This window comes from Balaenoptera borealis (assembly GCF_965194805.1).
Source record: "Balaenoptera borealis genome assembly, chromosome: 2".
Taxonomy (NCBI): Eukaryota; Metazoa; Chordata; class Mammalia; order Artiodactyla; family Balaenopteridae; genus Balaenoptera; species Balaenoptera borealis.
The window spans coordinates 89,067,846-89,092,471 of NC_138867.1; the positions used below are offsets into that span (position 1 = coordinate 89,067,846).

The 24,626-nt window shown below is 41.2% G+C and overlaps 1 protein-coding gene across 9 annotated transcripts in view; it reads right to left on the reverse strand.

Annotated features, from left to right (window-relative positions):
• Window positions 1–8,437: 8,437 nt before the first annotated feature.
• Window positions 8,438–24,626, reverse strand: part of EFNA5 (ephrin A5) — a 277,269-nt gene continuing 261,080 nt past the window's right edge. For 3 of the 9 annotated variants that reach the window (XM_082380117.1, XM_082380121.1, XM_082380120.1), the window contains exons 3-5: window positions 18,578–18,643; window positions 18,098–18,178; window positions 8,438–12,845 (exon numbers count right to left, since the gene is read on the reverse strand). In XM_082380117.1, the coding sequence (XP_082236243.1) occupies window positions 12,724–12,845; window positions 18,098–18,178; window positions 18,578–18,643 (269 nt within the window). In that variant the 3' untranslated portion in view covers window positions 8,438–12,723. The remainder of the gene's footprint in view (window positions 12,846–18,097; window positions 18,179–18,577; window positions 18,644–24,626) is intronic. The other 6 variants (XM_082380119.1, XM_082380118.1, XR_014241323.1 and 3 more) reach the window with 5 other exon arrangements.

Consider the following 24,626-nt stretch of genomic DNA (forward strand, 5'->3'; position numbering starts at 1 on the left):
ACTCTCCATCAGTACTGAGAGCTTTTCACGGGAGTCAAAGAGAACCCAGCAAACTTTGGCAGCAGCCAAGTAGAATTGGAATAATGTGTTCCCCACGGCCACCCCCTCCCATTCAGAGCACACAGATTCAAACCAGTGGGGACATCTTTTTGTTTTGTACCAAAAATTCATGCCTTGAAACGTTTCTTTCCTGCCTTTTCAGCTTAAGGATTCTCACCACTGAAAAGGAATTTTTAAAAGGTATGAGCTTGTAGAGAGAAAATATTTATACCAATATGTTTCATGGGCCTTGCCTGCACAAGTTGAGGATTCCTCCATGCCATTCTGACAGCATTTATGTTTGATAATGAGATTCATTCCCTGCGTAACGACGGCTACCAGGTGCTGGAAAATACTGGTACAATCGAGACTGCTCAGCCGGTTCTGCTTTCCCTGGGGAGCTTGTGCTAAGTAGAAACAAGTTACCACCAATCCAAGTATTAGCCTGGCTGCTCGTGTGCGTCACTTTGTTAAGGAAATGTCACGTGTTAATAGGAGAGTGCTTCTGGTTCCCAAACAGAGGACCAGTTAAAGAAGGTTCTGCTTGGTCTGCTCCTGTGGAATTAGAGTGGGTCCTTTTTTCCACTGTTGATCATTGAGCTCATTTGCGGTGGTGTTTGGCAGTTGTCTCGTTGTTTGTTGGCCCATCTCAAATCCTCTCTAATTGGAGACTTAACTCTTGTAACTCCTCTCTGTACCAACTGATACGGGGTACCAGCAGGGAGAAGAGGCTCTTTTCACCATTTTTTACATTGATCCCACCAAGAGAAAAAAAGTACAAGTCTTCAAGAAAATCACGTGTGTCCTTTTATATAATTCATTGCGTCAATTTAGATATGGTGACCTCTGAAATACGGCAAATTTCTTCAGTACTATAACACTGAAATTCAAAATCAGGTTTTGAAAATTCTAGCAGTGTTAATTACTCCCTCTGCACTTCCATTGCACTTTCTTTGTACCCCTCTTATCCTATCATATTTGTTTAATAGACTATTTTGCTTGCAAGGAACTATGATTCACTCAGGCTAGCTCAAATAATGAGGGCTTATTTTAAGGATGTCTATGCCAGTAATGGAATCAGAATCTCATGAACACTTCAAAATAGAAGCCAGATAATGACCAGGCATTACAGTGACTGGAACTTGAAAGTGGTCCTGGGTTTAAGGAAGCAGCTCTATGGTACTGAGCAGGTAAAAGTTAGGGCTTTGCTAGAAGAAATGTGACCAAACTGTTTTCTGTATATCTGCTCCTTTTTTGTTTATCCCCCCCCCACCCCCGCTTCTAACTCATTCTATTTATATTATCTCTCAAGAGGGCCATACTAGTTGTCCTGGGTAATTACTAAATAGCAAGTAAAGGCAGAGATGTTTTTTCCTTGCAAGGACACATATAGGACACTGACTAGCCTTTGGATTGGCTGCCTCTGAGTCAGGTGCCCGGTCCTTGTCCAATCAGCTGTGACCATGGATGTGAAGACGTCGTATATGACATGGCTTCCGAGGACTGCCTCCTTTGGTTTCCTTGGAAGGGACTGTGGATATGACAGGCCCTATAACTGATATGTACAGCCCATAATGACTGGGAGCTTTACCTAGATGAAGCCAGTCAGTCTCCTATTAAAAAATACCCACAGTGCTTAGCACAGGTTCTGGCATATAGTAGGTGCTCCATAAAATATAGCTAAATGAATAAGCGCATCTTAATATTTTTTCTTGGAGCTTGTTTTAGGTGAAGTGAAATAACTTGCAGTCTGCCTGTGATTTGATATCATTTATTTGCCAACAGCATGCCTGCTGGATTCTGGATTCTAAGGCACGGTGTATCTTACTTTCCCTCTGTCTTTTCCAGTAGATTTTTTTTCCCTTGATCTATCAAAACCAAGCCATTGTGGTAGAGTCAGCAAGTTAGTATTCTGTGACGTGAAGTCTTAGTCAGCTTAGGCTGCTATAACAAGTACTATAGACTGGGTGACTTAATAAAAACTTATTTCTCACAGCTAGAGGCTGAGAAGTCCGAGATTAAGGTGCCAGCACGGCCATGTTCTGGTGAGGGCCTTCTTCTGGTTTGTAGGTGGCTGTCTTGCTGGGTCCTCACAGGGTGGAGAGCAGGTAGAAGCAAGCTCTCTTCTGTCTCTTCCTATAAGGACACTAATCTCATCATGAGGACTCCACCCTCACAACCTAATCACCTCCCAGAGGACCTATGTCCAAATACCATCACACTGGGGGGGACTAGGGTGTCAACATATGAATTTTGGAGGGACGCAAACATGCAGTCCACAACAAGGCTAAATCTCATTTTAAGATGAGAAACTTGCTGTGATTCCAGCTGTTTTCTCTAGTTCCCTGGAGTCACTTTCCGCAGGAGACTAGAATAAATCCCCACTAACTTCCATGGGATCAAGTTGTTCTGAGGAATATAAATTTGTATTCTGGTTTCAAGGAGGTCTGGGCCTGTTTCTTTAGAGGGAAGCCTGAGATCCTTCCTCACAATGTGAACTCCCCTGACGGTGTGCTCTGCAAGACCGTGGACAGATGTCACAGATGTTGAGGGTAGGGGTTAGGGCGGGCATGGGTCAGCCCCCTCACAGGGATTTCAGGCACACTGCGTGACTATGCTTCAGTCTCTCATGTAGATTTCCCAGTGGGAGGGTCTCCAGATGACAACTGCACCAAAATTCTGTGACCACAGTGGGCTGCACAGACGTGCAGTACCAGTTACAGGACTTTGCTAGACAAAGGCTTTTTCCTTATGTCCCATCACATAATCATCATTCAGTTGTTTCTGCCTATACATCCATAAAACTTGATCAGGGCAGAGAATGGGATTAGAAGCAGAGAAAATACTGTAGTGAGTGGAAAATCAATCTTCCCTTTTGTAAATCACCCACCAAAAAAATGAATGTCTGTTCCTCTGAGGTAAGTTCTTGGTTCTTCCCATATTGCTTGAATGGAAAACATTTTCTGGTACTTGGGGGGCTGCTGCTGACAGGCCACCCACTGCACACAATAACTAGGCTTCCTGATGACTCCGTTTCTGCTGATGCTTTTGCTTCCCCATGGCATTCTGGGGAGTTTTGGTCAGTTTCTGTGGAAATGTAGCGCTCCCCCACTCTTCCCTCCTCTCTATGGAGCTGTCAAAATTTGGGCCAGAGCAGTGGGATGTGTGAGCCGGCTGTGAACAACTTAGCAAAGGAGCCTGGTGTCCTCAGTAGACAGAGTAGCTGGTAAGTCTTGTGGACCGGATCGATGATAAAAGGAAAAAAAAAAAAAGCCGAACTAAGAGATGAGGACAGCCAAACAGATTCCAGCTAAAACTGATTCAGCTTGCTAATGAATCCTCTAGCTGGTACTGAATTCTCCTCACTTCTCAAATCAAGTTAAAAACTTGATTCCATGCCAGTTACAAGGGGCAGAGCTGTCACTTACCGCGGAGATTAACTTGCTTTGTTGAATACTGACAGGGACCAGGGACGGGCAGGACCCACACAGAATGCAGGGCACTCTAATTCATGGTAACCTCAACTCTGAAGTAGAAGTGAATTGAGGGTTTGTAATTTGCACTGGTGTCCGGTCCAGACTAAGTTAAACCTAGAGGGAGAGTTCAAGGAAGTCGTCTGTGGGTCCTCGTGCCATGGCTAGTCAGCCCTTTGGAGGTACAGACCCTAATCCCCTGGTGCTCATAGCCCACACCCTCCTATTTAGCCTGCTAGACCGATCAAGCAAGTTGTAGGTCTGAACGCTGTTGTAATGATGGCTCTGTCCACCTCCAGAACTTGGGGTACTCTGTGGGTGGGCAAGTCAGCTGAGTTGAGGAAAAGACACCAAGGATTCAAAATGTCAAGTGATTCTCCCTGCCAGTGTAGAAACTTTTCCATTTACAGCTGGGCTCTGGGAAATGATCCACACTGTGGTCAGATCTGTGAACACCACAGGGCCTGGCTGGCCATCCCCTAGCAGGATTTCTTTTAACCACTAAGTTTTTGCCCTACGGCTTTAGATGTTATCAGATTGATGTTTAAATGTATCTCAAGTGACCCTCAGTGTCCTTACACTGCTTTGCGTAGATGATGTCAAGAAAAAAAGTTCTGTGAAAACATAAAATTAGAAAAAAATGTAAAAGTGTGAGTGTGTGTATGTGGGTCAGGGGAAAACGAATGAAAGAGGAGATGATACAAATGATTCTTCTCTTAAATTCTTCCTAAGTTTTAGATAGGTTTGAATACGCACAGAAACTGGGACTATCTTGAGAAATTACAGAATTAAAGTTTTGTTTAAAAAGTCCACTTTTATAATAAAACAGACAAGAAGATTTGGGGAGGTTGCCTAGTGCCCCTCTCCCAATTGTACTGCGTTAGAAACTTCTCAAAGACGGGATAAACATGTCATTTGTTTTCCTTTTGCTGGAGCTCTTAATCAAGTTATTAGGAAGGAAGAGTAACAGACTGGGGCCCTCTGTCCAAATTTTGGATCAACTTGACTCTGGATCTTTCCCTGGGCTACCTGACTTAAGTCGCTTTCTTCTTGTATCTCCAGGGAAGAATGATGACAGTCCTCCTTTCCATTTAATTCTTCCCAAGCTTGTTGGAAAGAACCATTAGTTTATGTTTTCTTCTTTATGCCCGTAAGATCTTGGGATGAAATACTCTCAGTAAACCACAAAGCCTATTACTATTTTAAGTACCTGCATCTTCTAGGAGAAGGAACACGCTGACTCCCTGCAGGAGGAATAAATGGAGTCAGCTTGCTGGCTGGCACACTGTCTTTAGGAAAGAATAAAAAAAGACACAGAACTTCTTGTTCTGTCTACTGCAGAAAATGTGTCCAGATCTAGTAAAGCAAAGCACAGATTTCAGGGGAGTTATGTGTTCCACACTCTCTGCTACACAAATCAGGGTTTTTGTTGTTTGGCCCAACAGAATAAGCTCTGAACACAAAAGGAGAGGATACTAGGGTGTTGATAAAATGCATTTTCTAAGATGTGTGTAGGAAGAAACATGTTCTTTCTCTTATTTTAGTGACTTGTTTCATGGCTGTGATGGAAAGAAAATGAATTTGGCTACTTGCATCTCAAATGATACATGCAGTTTGAGGGATCACCTGGCACTTGTGAATAAAACAGCATGCAAAAATATTTTGTTCTGCTTTACCATTGTAATCTTAGAGATTTTTTTGGTCTCTCTCTTTGTGTTCTTGTCAAGATCGACAAGCATCCGTGTGTTACCAAGTGACATGAAGTTCTTGCTTGAATAATCATGACTAAAATCCAGGATATCTCAAAGCACGTTATTGACTCAGAGAGCCACCCAGTAGATTGAATTCTTCTGAATTAACTCTCAGTGACAGCATCAGGGGTAGTGCTTTTACCCCAAATTGTCAGGTCCTCCCATGTCCGCACCGTGGCTCTGATGCTGGCATCCTCGTCCCAGGGTGTTGTGATAGGGGTTGTTACTAAAAATGTTTCTTTTATTAATGTTACAGAAACCCCCGTATTTAGGACTTAAACTGAGTCAAAAAGCAGACAGCAAGAAGAGGAACTGAAAGTTCTTTTTATTTGACCTTCCTTCAGGGTGGACACTAAGTAGTGCCATTGCTGGGAGTAAGATGGCAGAACTCATGGGACACTTAGAATGGAACCAGGGGTGATTTTTTTAATGAAAACTAATGAAATCATGCTTTAATCTTAGAGCGTACTGCAGTTCTTGGGAAGAGAGCATGACGATCTCTGATGAGAATTGTCAAAAGGGTCATTATGTTGGGATGTGCTGTACTTGAGGCCTTTGGTCCCCTTTCTTCTGTCACTCCAGACATCATGTATAGGAAGGGCTTAGAAGCTGCTTTCTGTTTGGAAAGGGGAAGGGAGGGAGGGAACTTGCCTGGAAGCAGCATTTGTACAACAAGCTCACTGTTTTTACTTAGGTGCTATTTTTTTTTTTTAAGAGTGGCTGGCGAATCACCCCTTCCCCAAAGCAAATGAACCCTCGGTGATGCTCTTGACCAATTCTTTGGGCAATGCAATTTCTTGCCTTTTTAAAAGAATCTTGTACATTCATTTATCATCCATATTTTAAAAAGGACACACAATTATTGCAAATTTACTGCTTACAGGGTCCATCAGCACTTACAACTCCATTTTAAAAATAGGCACACATATGTATTTAACCACTGAACAGCTTGACCAATATAGCGGAATGTATCAAACTAAACACTGACGGAGAATATCGGCCTGATTAGTTATTTGCAATCATTTTCAGAAGCACTTGTTTTCCAGAGGGACTGTGCAAAAATCATCATGCTTTTCACAGCATTTTTGCCAGAGCTTTCCTGAAGTACGCTTATGTTATCAGCAGAATATGGAACTGAGCTTTGCAAACAATCTCTAAGAAACTGTTTTGCCCATAGTTCCTAAAAAACTGTTAGAATGGTCAATGAGCAGTTCATCAGAATTATCTTGAACTTCCTTTATGGCACCTAGGTTATAAACATTCCTATAATAAGAGGTGAAAGATTCTAATCATTATCACTGGGATAAGAGATTCAAATACTTATATGTGTCTTACCACAATTTCTCCTTTGATTCTTTTTGTATAACAATTTAGGTGACTCAAGAATTCCAAATACTTTGCTACCAAAGTGTGGTTCTTGCAGCACTGCTCATGTCCTATCTCCGGTCCTGCCTGCTTTCCCGTTACGTGTGCAGCACTATCTATCAGGAACTGGCCTCTTTAATCAGGGACTCACAGTCACTTTCAAATGATCTTAGTCCCCACTTTTGCACGTTTTGCACTTTATCCCTTTGCTCTAATCTAAGAAAATGTAGGCTTCATCTTGGCTGAGATCCTGGACAGCTCACAATTCAATGTAGATACAGTCTCAGCTTCCAGAACAGGTGTATGATTATTCTCTAAAGCAGAATCTGAAGTTGTCATCTTTTCATCACTTCCCCTACTTTCTTAGGGCACTAAGGTGATTCCTCTGGACCAGTCTCGTCATAATTTGCTTCAATGATACTCAGGTTTTCTCATCTCCAGAGTCACCTTTGTAGCTACTATGAAAATTGACTCCATGCACTTCACTGTCCTTTTTAAGCCCACAGTGCTTTTTAACCCACCAAGATTTCTATTTTGTAAGAAGCTCTTAACCCCATTTTGACAAGATAATTTCCTTTAACTCTAAGCTTTCTAATCTGAAAATCCCAATCTTTTTTTTTTTCACTCACTTTTATCTTTTAAAAATATCTATTTCCTCTCTCATTTATGTATAATAAAAATGCTTGAATTTTATATTTTCTCTATAAATCATTACTGTTATGTATACACGTAATGTCTGCCTTATGTTGTAAACTTTACAAGTACAGGTTGTAAACATTAACTTTATTCTGCATAGCGCTGAGCACAATGTCATGATCACTTAAATGCTTTTGATGATGATGGTGATGATGATAATGACCACGTAATGCTGTTCTGGTTTGAAAATATCACATAGGTAGTCCAGTACATCTTTTTTTAATGAGTTGTTCCTCATTCTATAAAGCTGTCATTCTTCATTAGCAAAAAAGGTTACAGTAAGTTGTAATTAGTGTTTAGTGCCCTGTCAAATAATTAAGTATAATAAAAAGCTTTCAATGAGTTTAATGTTAACATGGTATAATTAAAGCCAAGTCTTGAAATGCATTAGGTGTCTATTTTGTCAGACATTTGATGCTTTTTCCCTCTCCAGATGAAATTCTCAAATTGTGCTTATAGCAATGTCATCATCAAAGACAAAAAACTCACATCTCTCAGGTGCAGAATGGGCTTCACAGTGTCCAGCAAGGGCAATATTTAAAAAATCAAAGCACTTATACAACCTTGTTATTAACTGATAAGGAAAGTGAGTCCCAAAGATATTGTGTGACTTGCCCAAGGTCACACAGCAGTTAAGTTAATTTTCCTTGGTAGTGAGAATTGTGGCTGGGATTGTACTGAGGTGATTATTGTCGTTACTGTCATTCTTTCTTTCTTTTGGAAGTATATTTTCTGTAAAATTATTTTTATCTTTTTCTTGATGAGGTGAAAAAAAATAGATAAATACATGCGAAGTAAAAGAACATAATTTGTGTTTAGCTCTTGAATTTAACACTTGTTTTAGGATGCAGGGCTTGTCATAGTGCCTATTTTAAGGCTCAAATACTGAGACAAGACTGAAATCTCACCATTTTCTCATCAGAATAACTGGAATGTGCCTAGATACTTGACCATTTCAAACCCTGCACATTCTTTGACCTTCTCAGGCCTTCTCTTATGCATGTCGTATTATCTTTTCTGTCCACAAAGATATTGAAAAAATCAGCAGAGTACAAGTAGCCCCTGAAATAAAGGCGTCATTCAAGGAACAAAGAAGTAGAAGGAGGGCTCCACTTAAAATGATGAAAATCTTTAATTTTTATTTAGGTATACTTGTACGGACACGTGTATATACAAATACAGATCGTATGGGTTTGTTTTTGTGTGTGTTTTTTTTTTTTTTTTTTTTACATTTTCTTTTACGTTTATATAATGTCAGCATTTCAAAACAGCACTCGATGAGTAAGTGCAAAGGAACTGCAAATCGGGCAGTACAAGCACAGGACCACACGGAGCTGGACTTCACACCCAGACGCACACACAATGAGTGGCTTCAATGGGGTGTCAAGAGTAAGCATGGAAAGCAGATTTGGACTCATGGGTAACCTCCAACATGCCAGCATCTATTAAACTGTACAGACAATGGGAGCAAGCCCATTGTAGGGAGATTTGTCTCACATCCGAGCAGCTCTGGGGCAAATGCATGGGAAAAACTCAGTGATGCCAAACCAGAGACAGACCTGCCCATTCACGGTTCTGAGGGAAAACCAAACGTGGGAGGAAGGCGAGAGACAGAAAAAGTAAACATAAGAAATAAAAGGGGGGTGTAGGCAAACGGGGTGTTGGTGGAGGTGGTTTCCAAAAGAAAAACTAGTGATCACAGCTCTGAGAGCAATGAATGGAGGGTAGGGGTTTAAACTGTTTTTTGTTTTAAATTTGGGGGAAACTAATAAAAATGGCTGCTGCCGTTGCTAAGGCACCAGAGACAAAGTCCCTGAAAGTCCACAGGTACTGTGTGACTCTTCCTTTCACAATGACTCAGAGAGAAAGATCCCCCATTTAACCTTCCTAAATGAACTGGTTTGAAACCTTTCCCATGCTTGGGCTGCACGTGATATTGACAAGACTCTTCCTGGGGAAGAATGAAAACCACCACAAACAGAAAACCAAAGTACAGAACCGTTACTAAATTCCCTAAACCTTTTCAAACCAACATGCTGGGGGGGAAGAACACCACAGGGCTCCAACATCAGACCTTGAAAACATTGAGGACAAAATGTTGATCAAAAAAGTCATGTTGTTCCAGGTCCCAAGATGGTGGAGTCTTAAGATTGGGAAGGCGACGACCACACGTGAGTCCTGTATGGAGCAGTGTCTCGGCCATTTGTGACTCTTCTTAGCCACGTCTACATTGGATGTTTCAAAGCCTCAATGCATGTTTTGTATCCTGAAAGACTATTGTTCTCACTTACAAAAGACATAAGAATCAAATTAATACTTTATTATCAAACACTATATACAACAGAGGTTGCTAATAATACAGAATTTAAAGAATGCAGTTTTTTTTTAACGTTTTACTTTTCTTTCCTCTGCCACCCAAGAAAGTACAGTACAAAACAATAGTCTAAACTAACACGAACTATTACCTGGCCTATTAAAGGATACACGGTATCCACTAAACAGACAGATCCTTATTTTCCCTGCTTCATGTTGCAAAGCCCTTGGCAACCAGGGGCAAAGGTCGCTGGGGTTTGACTGACTGGGGCTGAGAGGCAGCAAAGGCTGCCCTTCATACTTTTGAATTGTTTTTGAAATTAAAAGCTGCTACAAAGTTGCGTCGACATCCTCCTAAGCCCCCTGAGGGTTGTAACACCATCACAAAAGGCCACCAGCACTTTTTGGACAAGATGAAAACTGCATGATACCAATCGTCTTCTTGAAAACTCCATGGCAAGCGTTACCTACAATTACGTCACTTTTAGGTAGAGAAGCACATTGTCTACTGGTGTGGATAGTCTTGCTTTTTTTTTTTTTTTTACATTTAATTTGTAGCGGCACAGTGGTGAGGGGGGTCTAATTTCACTGTGAAAAATGAAAGACAATGGCAGAGAGGGCCATGAGTAATTAATTATTTTATCATTTGTTAGAGACAAATGCTAGAAAAACCACAGAAGTCACCATTTCTAAAATGAAATTAGCACTGATAATGTAGTTATGACTAACTGGAATCATTACAGGATCATTTAATTTCCTTGTGGTCATAGAACATGCAATATTATTTTGGTTCTATTGATCCATTTTAGAAGGCATCTTTTTCCCCCTACCCAAATCCCACTGGACCAACAAGCCTGTAACTATTAATAAAAAAGAAGTATTACTGGATATTACTGAGAGTTCTGAGTATATAAATAGTTAATGCAAAAAATAATCCAATGCTGTGAACTTTTGTTTCAGTGAAATCGTGGCTGCCTTCTGTGATAAGACTCTGCCACTCCAGAGAAGTTCCTGATGTCTGGGGGAATAGGATTTAATCGGAGAGGCTGGCAACCTCTCACATGGTTCCAAGTGCGAACAGACCCAGCATTAACATCCACTCCAAACGGATCGGGTAAGCCCAGATTACATTTCAACATGTGTACAACTCTCCAGCGTGCAGCGCCTTAACAGCTGCCTTTCATTCACATATCTCTGTAATTCAGAACCACTCACAGTTCTTAGCAAATTCCCATTCATGAAGTCTATCCATAATATGACCCCTCTTTTTTAACATGTACATTAAAAAAAAAAAACCCAGTATATTAAAAATTCCTTATTGTGCTGGAACGCTTCCAGTTTTTCACATCTTACACGATCATTGCATTTATTTTTTGTTTTGTTTTGAAAGGCATGGTTTCTATTGACATGTCCTGCAATAGCAAAAAAGGCTTGATTTCTTTTCTTTTCCATTGGTCTGACACTTTTCCCTGTCTAGGCTTTGGAGTTCAAAGTTCATGACAGCCTCACCAGTAGCAACCCCCAAGGCTTGCATTTCCTGGTAATCGACTGGGAACATCCCTGTTGGCCGTGCTGATTTACTCTCCTCTTGCCCACCCCTACAATGAAACAGGGCGGCCCCCCCATATTTCTAAATGTATCAAGGGATACCACTTTTTCTCATAAGTTTAAATAGGACAAGCATATATACTCACTCTCAGCATAAAGTATATCTAAATAATGTATATTCTATTCTAGTGGATTTTTAAAAAAATAGTTTGTTAAAGTCTTTGGGACTCCATCTTGTTTATCTCCCACAGATAAACATATGTTCCCCCTACGCTTCAGGCTGTGTCAGAAAGGGAAAGAATATAAAATCAACTCTTGAATTTTTTCGTTCCAAACTTTGGAATTTTTATTCCAAATTTCCCTTTAGCCCTCCCAAGTAGTATTGACTCTTCCGGGGACAGCGGTTTGTGTCTGAGCCCCTGTAGTCGTGGAGTGTGGAGCAAAGTGTGGGTATGAGGGTGGGAGTCAGGGAAAGGCCACAGCACACTGGCGCTCCAGCAAAGCCAAATTACATCTCCTCTGGCCACTGACACCCTTTCCTTGGTACACATTGTTCCCCCAGAGGAGTATCCAAAGCTATTCCATATACACTCATCAACCCTGGCTTGTCAGCCTCGGGGAAGGTCACTTTATTTGTAAAAATGCCTCTTTCAGTTTCTTTAAAAAAAAAAAAAAAAAAAAAGTTGTAGCACCATGGTGATCTGTATTCAAAGGAAAAAAAAAAAGTCTGGTGTGCGCTGTCACCAGTCACCAAAAAAATTAATTAGAGGCACTCACACATATATATCCCCCACCCAACGTAGCGTGTTTTCACACTTGCTCTGTGCTAACATTCCGGCACTCGACCCGCCTCCTAGACAAAAGGCTTCTTTTACGGAGCACAAGTTTTGCTGTCAAGAATGCTTTAAGAAGACAGTCACCTTTTAAAAAAAACAAAAACAAAAACCAGAAAACCAGTGTCTCAACCTTTCAGAAGCCTGTTCATTTACACACTCCTAGAGGAAATGGTGTAATATTATATCTATTCTTAATACCTCCCCTCTGGACTTGACATGGTGACATGATGCACTGCACGATCATCTTACAGTCCTGAATGAGAAGGCATAAGTAAGTATTGCATGGGAGAGGAAAACCCTCCTGGGCCTCGGCATCACCGGCTGCATCTGCCACTATCCTTCCTCGTCCACGTACCGCTGACACTGCGCTAGAGGAGGTGAGCTCTCGGAGGAGAATGCACAGGAGCGGACGACCACGGCTGTCGCTATAACCATTGGGCATTTTCATCTGAGTCCATCTAATTTGCAAGGGGTGAGAGAAGGCAAGGGCAGGGGTGGGGTGAGGTGAGGGAGGCAGCAACTGTGTTAGCTCCCCCGGCCCCAAGTTGTTGCTTAGAATTCAGGCTGAAAGAAAGAAAACAAAAAATCTGACATCTGCCAAAAAACCAATAACAAATCCCTTCTTAGGATGAGCAGTTGGGTGGATCTCTGGTGTTCCAAGACCCTGATGTTTTCTGTGACAGGTGACGGGAGGAGACGGTGCTATAATGTCAAAAGCATCGCCAGGAGGAACAGCAGGATTGCCAAAAGGCGGCTGGGTATCCTCGGTGTTTGTGCCGCATTCTCGCCGCGGGATGGCTCGGCTGACTCATGTACGGTATCATCTGTTCAAATAGAAAGCACACATTCCAATGAGATTTCACATCCTTAATAACTCTCTTGCAGCAGCCTGCTGTTAACAGACCGCGCCACCCTCTGCAAAGTAGGGTAATGAACCTTGTGCCACCATTGACTTTCATGTCTGCATAATCACTCATTATTTACAGCAAACAAAGGAGAGGCAGAGGAAATTGGACTTTCTTGGCAATATTAATACTTTCCGTAAAAACTGAGGTGAAAAATGTGCACACACTGTAACCTTTGGCACGTGAGCTACTCGGGTTTGCTAGCAGTCAAACAAACACACCATGCACAAACTTGGTATCTGAATGTACCTTTTAAACCCAATATGCCATGGAGAAGCGAGTAACGGGGGCAGGGGTGGCAGGATGCAGTTAATGTTGGCATATTAGTGGTTAACCAGAATGGAGAATGGGCTGCCCTTTTTCCTCTTTTTAGCGGTTTCATAGGATTAGTGTTGAATGCCTGGTTGTTGGATGTCTAGATGAATTTTCAAATGTGAAGAATTAAATGCCAAAACAACAGCATTTTAACTAAACTACACGTAATGCTCACTAAACCTAAATAAATTGGTGCCCACTGGCTTGCCTACAATTAGGAATCAATTATGGTGCTATTTCTATTACAAACCCTGTATCTCCAGGATTAAATTACTTGAACTTGACTATTTTTATTTTTGTCAGGCTGAAGCTGGGCACATAAATTATCAGTGTGGATGCAAATTTTCCTCTAAATAAAATGGATTAAGTGAGGTAAGCTTCTTCTATTTCGCTATAAAGTGTTCTATGAGACTGCCTCTGACTTTGGATAGCCTTCCTGAGCTGCGTGATTAACAGGCTTAACTTCGAAACAGGAACTTTGCAGCAATTAGTACCCAAAGATAGACTGGAGGCTTGCCTATGAGCCATGCTATGCTCTGGTGTTGCCGGTCTTCTTCCTTCCACCTGGCGTAACTCGTGCTTTTAGACTCAGTGATCTCTGAACTACACGTGGGGCCCCCAGTGGGATTCTTTGGTAGATTTTATTTTAGCATCAGGAGAACTTCCTGTAGGAGCTCAGTGATTGTCAGGCTGGATTCACTCTATGGTCAGTCAGAGAGAATGGGTACAAGTGAGACTCTAGTGGTTGCTCCCAATTCTGTAGACCTCAAAGGATAATCCCTAGATATCCCTGAATGACCCACCTCGAACACCTTAATGGATTAACTCTATTCTATTACATTCATTTCTGTTTTCACATCACACAGCACGTCACAACAGGGATGCTTTTTCTTTACTAGGCGGAGTCACACTCCCTGTTAATTGTCCTAAAGCGAACAGCTTTCAGGCTCAGGCTGGCCTCTCCTTCAGGTATGCTCACGTGGGCTGTTTCTGTTCCTTACACCCACTCCCTATATGAACTTAGAAATATGTCTTCTCAGCATCGAGGCTTCTGCTCTGGAGTGCTCGTGTCATTTTAGCCTGTCCCCACGTGTAGAAGCTGCTGCATCCCTGTGTCAGATTTGCTCTCCTCTCCTGGACCTTAGCAAACCTGCATGGAATACCTATTAGCTTAGGAGACTAGAAAAGGTTAGGGAGCAAGAAGGGGAAGTTAAATGGATGCAGGGGAAAATAATATAAAGCCCCACATGATGCAGTCAAATACTTGTGGACTCTTTTCTCTGCTGTTTCTTAGCCTTGCAGATGTATTAAATCTGTAGTTAGGAGGTAGACATAAATGCCCTTAACAGCCCTGAAAAGAAAATCCAAATCACTGTCTTAAGAGCACCAACCTGTTGTTATTCGGAATAATAGAGTACTTCAGGCTTAACTGGGAAAGAACCATAAACCCAGAGGATTCCAGAGTTCATTGTGAGATACCGCTTATATTCATACACCTGAAATTACATCAGCTATTGGGTTCTTCTCAGTCTTATCTTCACCAACACATTACCCAGTCCTCTTCCTTGTAAAGTTTGGAAGTGTACTGATAAAAGAGGTACCCAAGTAACACGTCGATACTCAGCTGTGAGCTTGAAGGGGGCTCGCCTTCTCAGTCTGACCAGGGTGCTCAGCGAGGGCTGTCCGTGCTCTAGCCCACGCAGCACAAGGTGGGGGAATGAACCTTGCACACCTTTGGGACGAAAGCGTTTGTTTATCATGTAAGAGAAGCCATGAGGCCAAATGTGCCTTTTGATCCTCGAATCATGGCCATCTTTGGAATTAGCCTTTTTCTAAGCAACCAACCAGTAAGTACCCTCTTGCCCTCAAAGGAGAAAATCAGTCCCCTTAGGGGACCAGGGTTCTTCTCTTCTCACTGTAACATTGGTCCCGGCCCAGGATTCTACACAGCATCCTTTGATTAAACAGGGAATCAGTGTTGGGAGATTCTACGGCCCCCAGGAAGCAAAATGAAAAACAGGCTGTTTGTTATTTAGGTAAGTCTGAGCAATTTCAGAATTCTAAAGAGGAATTCATAAGCCAAATCTATCCCAATGGAAATTACACCTAAACATGAGAGAATTTCTAAAACTTGTAACAGTGAATGTGGCTTGGAAAAAGAAAATACTTCTCTTCAGAAGCCAAATCAAGTCTTGCCTCCTGGCTACAGGATTCCACAACATGAGGGTTTCAGGGGTTAACTGAGAGAATACTAGCAATATTCTGGAGCATATTATGTGTCAGTGTCTGCCCTGAGATCATCCTGTATCCCTGATGATAGGAAACTGGCAGGCAGAGTGTACAAGCAAACAAAAAAGACAAATACATTCCAAAGACAGGTGAATTAGTATACATTGCTGAGAACATGCAGTGGAACCCTTTCAGCCTTGCTGGCTTCATAAAGTCTGGGTCTGCACTCAACCATCCAGCACAGTGGGTGTGGAGCTGCAAGTATGCATTTTCTAAGGAGTACAGGGAAGTATCAAATCTATTATTGCATTCGTGCAGCCAGGGATCGTAGTTCAACCTTGTCTTACTCTTTTAGTGAAGGTGATCACCAGAACACCCTTAAATATAGTCATAACTGACTCAGGGAGCTTCTTCCTGCAAGCACACCTGCATGCCTCTCCCCAACACACACACAGTCTAACCACATTCTGTCAAAGCTTTGCAAACTTCTATCACTTACAGGTGTATAGATTTGGGGGCCATCATGGATTTAAATGCTCACTGAAAAAAGAGTCTGTTTCCCCAAAGACAGTGAAATATGTTCACATATGAATGCATGTTAGTATCTTGCATTTTATCATTAGTTGAATTCAAAGGTAGTTTTCCTAATGTCACAACAGTCCTCAGTGTGCCTCTTCATTACCAGTGAAAAACATGCAATCTGTTATGTTTCTAAACAGCCTCTTGCTTTCCCGATAGGCAATGGAATTTACCTGGAAAAAAGATTACTGGAAAGCTCTGCCTACATTCTGCAACGGTGTGCATCAAAAACTCTTAATTCAGGGTAACTTATAACATGCCCAACCCTGCCGCTCAGCCTACACGTGACTTATGAACAAAGCCAAGATAGTAAAGTTCTCTCCATGGACATCTCTATGTCTAGCAATGGTAAGAGAATCCTTTTATACTAATGTAGGAATGGGAGTTGAGAAATATGAATATTACACCTGGATCTGTGTGTAACTAGCTGCATGGCCTGGGCAAGTTACAAAAGGAAGAGTGTAGACTCTGGGGTCCTTAAAAGATCTCATCTCACTCACAGATCCTGTGATGGCCCAAGTCCTCAAGCTTGTGAGGAGTCTGGAACCTTGAAAAGCCACAGTAATGCTTCTAGATTTCCAGAACACAATTAAAATGTCTCCATGTCAGCACTCATTCCTTGCAACTTTCTAAAGCAGCTAACGGATCCCTGGGGAGCCACTATGGCCTCTGAGAGCTTATTGTACACACCTCTCCTCTGTGCTCTAGATAAGATGCCTGCCTTAGAAAAACAGGAATGCTCGGGGGGAAAAGCCTAACTCTTCCTGTCAGTTACAACGTGGAAGCTATTGTATGTCCTGAGGCACCACGTTTACTCAAGGTAAGTCTCCCTGAGACTCATTGACTGTGTGTCCCAGTAACAATACTCAAAGGATAAAGTGGACCTCACAACCTTTTAATTTCCAGGGCCATCAGAAAGGTAAGTAAGTCCTACTGCAAATAGGTGAAAAAAAAAAGTCTCTGTTTACATAAGAGGGGGCTTACAACTTTCTGGGAAGAGGAAATAATTCTACTGTCCTTAAGCTTTGAGATAGTCACAGGAGATAAGTAAGGAAACGAGTGAAGATCTCAGGCAAGTAGGGTGAGGAAAGGAAACCACAGGTAGGTGGGCATCCAGGGGCTTTGAGGCACACTCAGAGGATAGAGGGCTCCCCCCACCTCATAATCAGTCTAGCTGCATTAAAGAGCCAGATTGAATTTATAACCAAATGGAGAGTTTACAGAGTTTACATTATCCACAGTACGCTGCAGTACAAAGGCTTCAATGATCCCGTTGGTGGGTTTTATTTTTCTTCATAGTGATGGGAAAGTTTGGGTGTATGGAAGATAGAAGTAGTAGAAAAAATTTACTTATCCTCGATACTTGTTTTGCCTCAGTTATCAAGGATCATGTTTGGCTCGACAGACTACTGCGGATACGTTTGTGGGAGCAGCAGGTGCCTGAGTTTGTGGTGTTAGGAGGCAACATGATTATGCTTCTCCAGACCTATTTCTATTGACAACAGCACAAATAATATCTGAAGTAAAATGAAGTCCTTTAGATCAGTTCAATGATGCATGTGAATTTCTAGAGAAAACTAAATAGGTTGAATTAGTTGCTATTTTGTGCACTGGTCTTATGACTTTTATCCATAGGTTTGGATATAATATAAAAGTAAAGTTTTATAAGCACATACAGTAGACATTTTTTTCTGTCTTGTCTTACATGAAAACAGATCCATTAATAGTCACAGTGATTCACCAGCATGCTCAGAGGAGATGGTAAAAAAGTTGTGAGACGTTTAGCATTCTGATGGGGCTTCTATACGAGGATACTGCATTGTATCAAACCCATGTCAAAAAAAAGAAAAGTCATAATTTATCTAACATGCATTACACAGAGATACTGGAGGAATGAGGTAGAATATAAGTAATATTAGCATTGCTAGCAATGAGCAAAAGCAGAGCAACTGTAACATGCAAACATGCGGAGAGGAAGAAAGGAAAAAAAGTACTGAAGCACCAGAGAGAGATGCATTTGTTAAGAGAGATTCTCTAAGCATACTAACCTGCTGGTTCTAATGAATTTTCTACTTTGTCGTTAACATCGAAAACACGATCATGAACACCTATAGTTTTCATACAGCTATCTATAACAAAAATAGAGATAACAGCCAAATATGTTAGTGAAGACACCCTTAAACTCCCGTTTCTTTCTTTTTTCTTTCTCTCTAATTTTTCCTTTTACTTATGGAGAGACTGTTTTACAATCAGTGGCATGTATCCAAATGCCAATATTGTTCCCATTTGCTGTGCACGTACAACAGTCTGAGAAACAACAAGTTAGCAACTGCTGTGTACTTAAAATAAAGGCATCATGAAAAATAATGAGAAAAAATATGATGAAAACTGAAACATGGATGTTGATAATACAAAACAGATACCACACAGGATTTACAGTAAAAAAAAGTTTTAACGCTGTGAACCAGACCACACAATAGAGCATGCGCAGTGAAGCCACCCTCGGAAGCTCATTTTAGTGAACTTACTTGTTGGTCGCACAAAGACTTTGAGCTTTAGACAGGACCGTCTTCCATTATCTGGGATTGCAGAGGCTGTGGAAAAGACAAAAAGAGAGAGCAAGAGAGAAAGGAGAGAACACCACCAGATTATTCATTTTCAAGTGCAAATGGTCCACAGTAAATTCTTTCATGAACAATGGGCGCTTACTCTAATTCTTCCCAGAAGATGAAAACAGAAACACTTTTCAGACTGACACTGACTGACTGCTATCGAAGGGGCTACTTTCCTATACCTATCTTTCCTTTGCAATACAATAAAGAAAGAATCATGCAAGAACATTGGTAATCTACAGAAGAATACTTTGGATTCTTATTTCAAAGGCTCTTGCGTTTAACTTGATCTGTAATCAGTTTTCTCTAAAACACGAAGATAACGCCCGAGTCCTCCTGCTTTCATAGAGAGCTCTTCCTCTGCTGCAGGAAAGGGGCCCGCAGCCACCAGAGCCCAGGGTGTAAGCGTTGGCAAAATCCAGTTAACAGTTACAAGGCCAACTTCAACATGACCTAGTTCTGCTGGGGAAAGCAAAGCTCTGTCTGTCCTGAAAGCCTGTCTGTCAGTGCTTTGCAGGTAATTCAATTAGAGGTTTTACTCAGAACTTGGCTCCACATTCTGTATGACTAAACCGAACCCAGCAACTTCCATCAAGCTATTATAAGTACAATATGCTATTGAGAAAGTACTGGGTTGCAATGGTACATTTATTTTTAAAAATTTGCCACAGAGAAGGATGGAATTAATAAAGTGGGCTTACCAAAACATGACAACATGTTTCAAGTTATAAATCATTTGAGGAAGAAACTTTCTTCTCCTCTTCAAGATAATAAGACTGTAAACCTCCCCTGCGTTTGAAAGATGATCGCCCCTCAGTATACCCAGCATAACGTCAAAGGGATTTCCAAGGCAGTAAGACCCTTAACAATCACATATGTTTACACATGCATTCTAGAGATGACAAAAATTACAGAAATGAGTGCTGCATACTTTCCTCCCTATGTATTTGCTTCAAGTGTTTTCTTTGTTCAGAAAGAGCAGATGATATCAGTCAAAATACACATGGCTCACAATTAGTTTGGTAATACCCTCAGTGACAAAGCGAGGACCAGTGTTCAGTGTGCCTTCTCCCTCCTCTATTCTTACTGTCCCTCACGGTGAGCCCAGAAAACCAAAATGCTGATTTTGCAGGTGAGAGGATTCAAGATGCAAACTCCAGACTAATTTCCCAACAATCTCCTCATGTAACTCCAGGTCCACATCCTGGAGGAGAACTTATAAAGTCAGTCACCACCTAAAAGACATCAAGCTGGAAAGGACCCCCGTGTCGCTATTCAACACCTGTTGAAAACTCTCTTAATTCTTAGACCAAAGTAGATACAGAAAAAAGGTTTTCAGCTCTCCTCATCTTCGTGTTCGCTCTGACAAGCAGTTAAGAAGTGCTAACAGCTGGCTTTGCTGTAGGCTTTCATTAAATCAAAGTCGGAAAAACTCCCTCTACTGACATTTACAGTAACTAGTGTGTTATTTAGGGCACAATATTTGCACTCTGTGGTTTGATCCAGGAAATGATGTCCTTCCTGTGGACCCCAACTGCAAATGTGCATGTCACAAATACAGTACACATAGGTGACTCCAATTCATTAGAAAAACCATGGGTTCTTGAGATAGTTTATATCTTATTTATGAGAGGTGGTGTGAAAAAGTGACACATGGATATTTACGCTGCTGTGCTTATGGATTTCTGAGCTGAGATGAACTTACTGCAAGCCTCGTGAACTTGATTTACCACATGCAATAGCTGATTTTACTGATGATACTGTAAGATATAACAGGCTCAAGGCAAGATCAAATGTTTGTTTTAGTGGGGGAACTTCTTAGAGTTAGCACACATTTTTCAGATTTATATATAGGAGAAATTCTATAAATCCAGGACATAAAAATCAATCATTGTGGGGCACGCTGGAATAACTAAACATCAACAAATGATAAACTGTCCAGGAAAAATTCAAGAGAGTTCTCTCACCAGCTCGCAAAGAGGGACAATTAGCCTTAGTTACTGGATGAGCTATATTATTCTATACACTAAGAATATTAAATGTACTTATATTTATATAAAGACCTCTCTTCCCCATCAGACTTCTCCCTTAGTTCCTCATCTCCTCTCTATCACCAGAAAAGCTGTATGACAATGATAACGTGACTGATACCTTATGATGCTGTTTGACTATTATACTCTAATCCTTAGAAAGACTGATGAACAAAGAATATAAACATATAATGTGAGTCCACAGTGCAGATTTCATTAAGTCACTTGACTCCACAGCCTCCGACCTGAGCTCATGAAATCTTAACCTAAGTCGGTATAACTTGGGTTCCTTGTTTGCCACGTTGAAAAACAAAAATGATACCAGAAGGCATAAAAACTTTTCCCATATGTCAGCAAAACTCAATTTTTTATGCAAGCTTTAAAAAACTGGGAGTGTGGCTTTATTCCATGTCATGTTCCAGGTTTCTTAACCCCACACCGCTTGCCTGACAAATAGAAGGTGCCTTTATACCACTTACTAAGAGCGATTATTATTAATTATTAGTAATATTTGAATATATAAGGTAATATGAAAGTACTTTACTAGTCACACCTAAACAACAAAGCAGAGGCTTGAAGCATTAAAAACACAAAACAGAGGAACTGAAAAATGTAATAGTCACACAAGTAAATTTATAAAGAAAATCCTCTTGGGCTCAATTATGAGCAAGACTGAAGATGGGACAGTAAAAACTTAAAATGTGTCTGGCCTTTGTCAGGAGGTCGGTATTATTGATCTCTGTGATTCTAGAGACACACATCACTTTATAACAGGCAACACTATTTTAGTTAAAACAATACGCTGTTTTCCTTAGAAAATTAACAGTGAACGTTTGGAAACTGATAGTGAATAATTACTACCATGCATTATATATTACTGCAGCTTTATCTATCCACTCAAACGCTTTTAAAACTGCTGCTATGCACAGTTGCCCTGTGAGGTGCTATGGACGCAAAGATGTAAAAGACAAACTGTTTCTGTCCTTGTGCTGTGCTTATCCCAGCTGAGGACATAGGTAGGAAACACAGTTTAGGGACCAGGAGGCATCCATGTGGTAACTGAGGTTTGCATGAGCTTCATCTGGGCATGTGAGGGTGTCCCGGGAGTGTTTATCAGAGGGAATTTTATCCAGGCTTTACAGGTCCTCCAGAAGCCAACCAACAGCAACTGGGACAAAAGAATTATAACATTTCATCCCTAAGTTCCCAAATTGGAGCTTTAGCAACCAAAAAGGGGTCTTCACCTGCAACAGGGGAAGAAAACCTAGACCTGAACTCTTCCTATAATGATATATGGATTTTCTGTGCTGGAGAGGGTGTGGAGAAAAGGGAACCCTCCTGCACTGTTGGTGGGAATGTAAATTGGTGCAGCCACTATGGAGAACAGTATGGAGGTTCCTTAAAAAACTTATAATAGAACTACTGTATGATCCAGCAGTCCCACTACTGGGCATCTATCCGGAGGAAACTCCTCTAATTTGAAAAGATACATGCACCCCAATGTTCACAGCAGCACTATTTACAATGTCAAGACATGGAAGCAACCTAAACGTCCACGGACAGATGGAAAGATAAAGAAGATGTGTATATATATTTATACAATGGAATATTACTCAGCCATAAAAAAGAATGAAATAATGCCATCTGCAGTGACATGGATGGACCTAGAGATTATCATACTAAGTGAAGTAAGCCAGACAGAGAAAGATAAATATCATATGATATCACTTATATGTAGAATCTAAAATACAACACAAATGAACTTATTTACAAAACAGAAACAGACTCACAGACATAGAAAACAAACTTATGGTTACCAGGGAAAAGGGGGGAGGGAGTTTGGGATTACAATATACAAACTACTGCATATAAAATAGATAAACAACAAGGTCCTACTGTGTAGCTCAGGGAACTATACTCAATATCTTGTAATAAACTATAATGGAAAACAATCTGAAATATATATATATATATATATAACTGAATCACTTTGCTGTACACCAGAAACTAACACAACATTGTAAATCGACCATACTTCAATAAAAAAAAAAGATATATGGATTTTAAAATAGAATTTGTCAGATTAAAATGAGAAATTCAATTCATGTCTTAAACATTTGTCACATAATCCAAATTCATATCCCTTTACTCAGTTTACTGCTGAAAATGTACATTTGGAGTCAGGAAGCTGGGAGTAGGGGTGAGGGGACCATTAAAACAAGCGCAGCCTCCCATTCCACGATCTTAATAGCAACTTTATAAATCAGTCCACAGAGTCCCTTCCCCCTAATGATCTGCAAAGTACCCATCACAACCTTACAACACATAACGAAATATAATCTAGGGGCCCTCTGGTTCTCCGTGTTTAGAGTAACCTGCTAAAAAAGGGCTGCTTATCTTCACTCTGTTGCATGACCTCAGACAGGAGCTCTAACTTCAGCCATTCCTGAAAACCTGTTTGCTTGCTCTGCTGGGGCTCAGGTGAGCACCGCTCAGCACTTATCAGCCAATTTGATACATAAAGGGGACCACATTCAATGCCTCCAAATCAGTACTTCCAAAGGCTGTATTTAGCATTGCAAACATTTGTAGCATTCACATCACAATTAACTGTGGGCCCTTCGGCTGGATGTGGCATCCTGCTTGTGGCAGGCAACTTCTGACCTAGCTCCAACCATCCGCACCTGGTATGCATGCGCTGTGTCTGCCCCTCCCCTTGAGAGTGGGCTGGCCCTGGTTTCTTGCTTCTGGTGAGTAGAATACAGCAAAAGTGATGGGATGTCACTTCTTCGATTATGTTGTAAAAGACTGTGCCCTCCTTCTCCTTAGCACTCTCGCTCACCTTCTGAAGCAAGGTGCCATACTGTGAGATTCTCAGTGGAAAGGCCCACCCACACGGCAAGGAGCAGAGGGAGACTTCCAGACAAGCGCGTGCAAGGAACTGACACCTCAGTGCAACAACCCGCAAGGAACAGAGTCCAGCTAACGATCATGTGAGCGAGCTACAAATTGAATCCTTCTCAGCCGAGCCTTCAAATGACTGTTGCTTTGGGAGAGACCCAGACCCAGAGGACCCAGCTAAGCTGCCCCTGGATTCATGACCCACAGAAATTGTGAGATAATAAATGCTGTCTTAGCCACAAATTCGGGTCTTAAGAGCTAACTGACATAATGCTGTGCAATCAAGGGTTTCCCATGCCCACTTGAGGCTTCAGGACTGAGGCACCGGAGTGCGCTGTGCTGAAGGCTCCCCCAGCAGCTGCTCCCTGATTCTGCTGCCACGTCTAAACAAACGCACCCCTTAGGAGTTTACTTTTCAAGCTACTGGTACAAGTCCACTTAAAACAGGCCTTGAAGAGAGGTAATTATAAACTGCTGTTGAGGAAACACTACAAGACATCTCTATTTGTTTTCACTCCAGCATTTAAAAACTGTTTTTCATTTTCCTCCCCATGCCACTTAGCTTTTGCTAATGTAGCCACAGCCTGTGCCGTTTCTCGTAATTAGCATGATGCCTCACATTAACTCCAAATTGCTGGGGGAACCTAAATGAGCTTTGATACAAGAACGTAAACTTAAATCATAAGAGAGAATGCTGTTCCTCAAATGTGAGAAATAGAATATAAAGATGGGCTTGAAAACACTGGAAATAAAAGGACTTTAAATAATAAGTTAAAATTTCTCTTCGTATCAAAAAACTCCTATTTATCTTTTACACAGGCTCTCAAATTAAATATAAACATCGTGAGATTTTAAGCAACTCAAAAGCAATCAAGGAAACAAATGTTCTTCTTCATAAGGAACCGAAAGTTTAGAAGGAGAGGGGTGAGATTCTCATATTTTCTTCACATTTTCAGGCCCAATCCTGTACTCATTAGTTCATTTTATCATCCCTCTGCCTAACCTTATTCATCCTTAAATCGTAATTCCAAAAG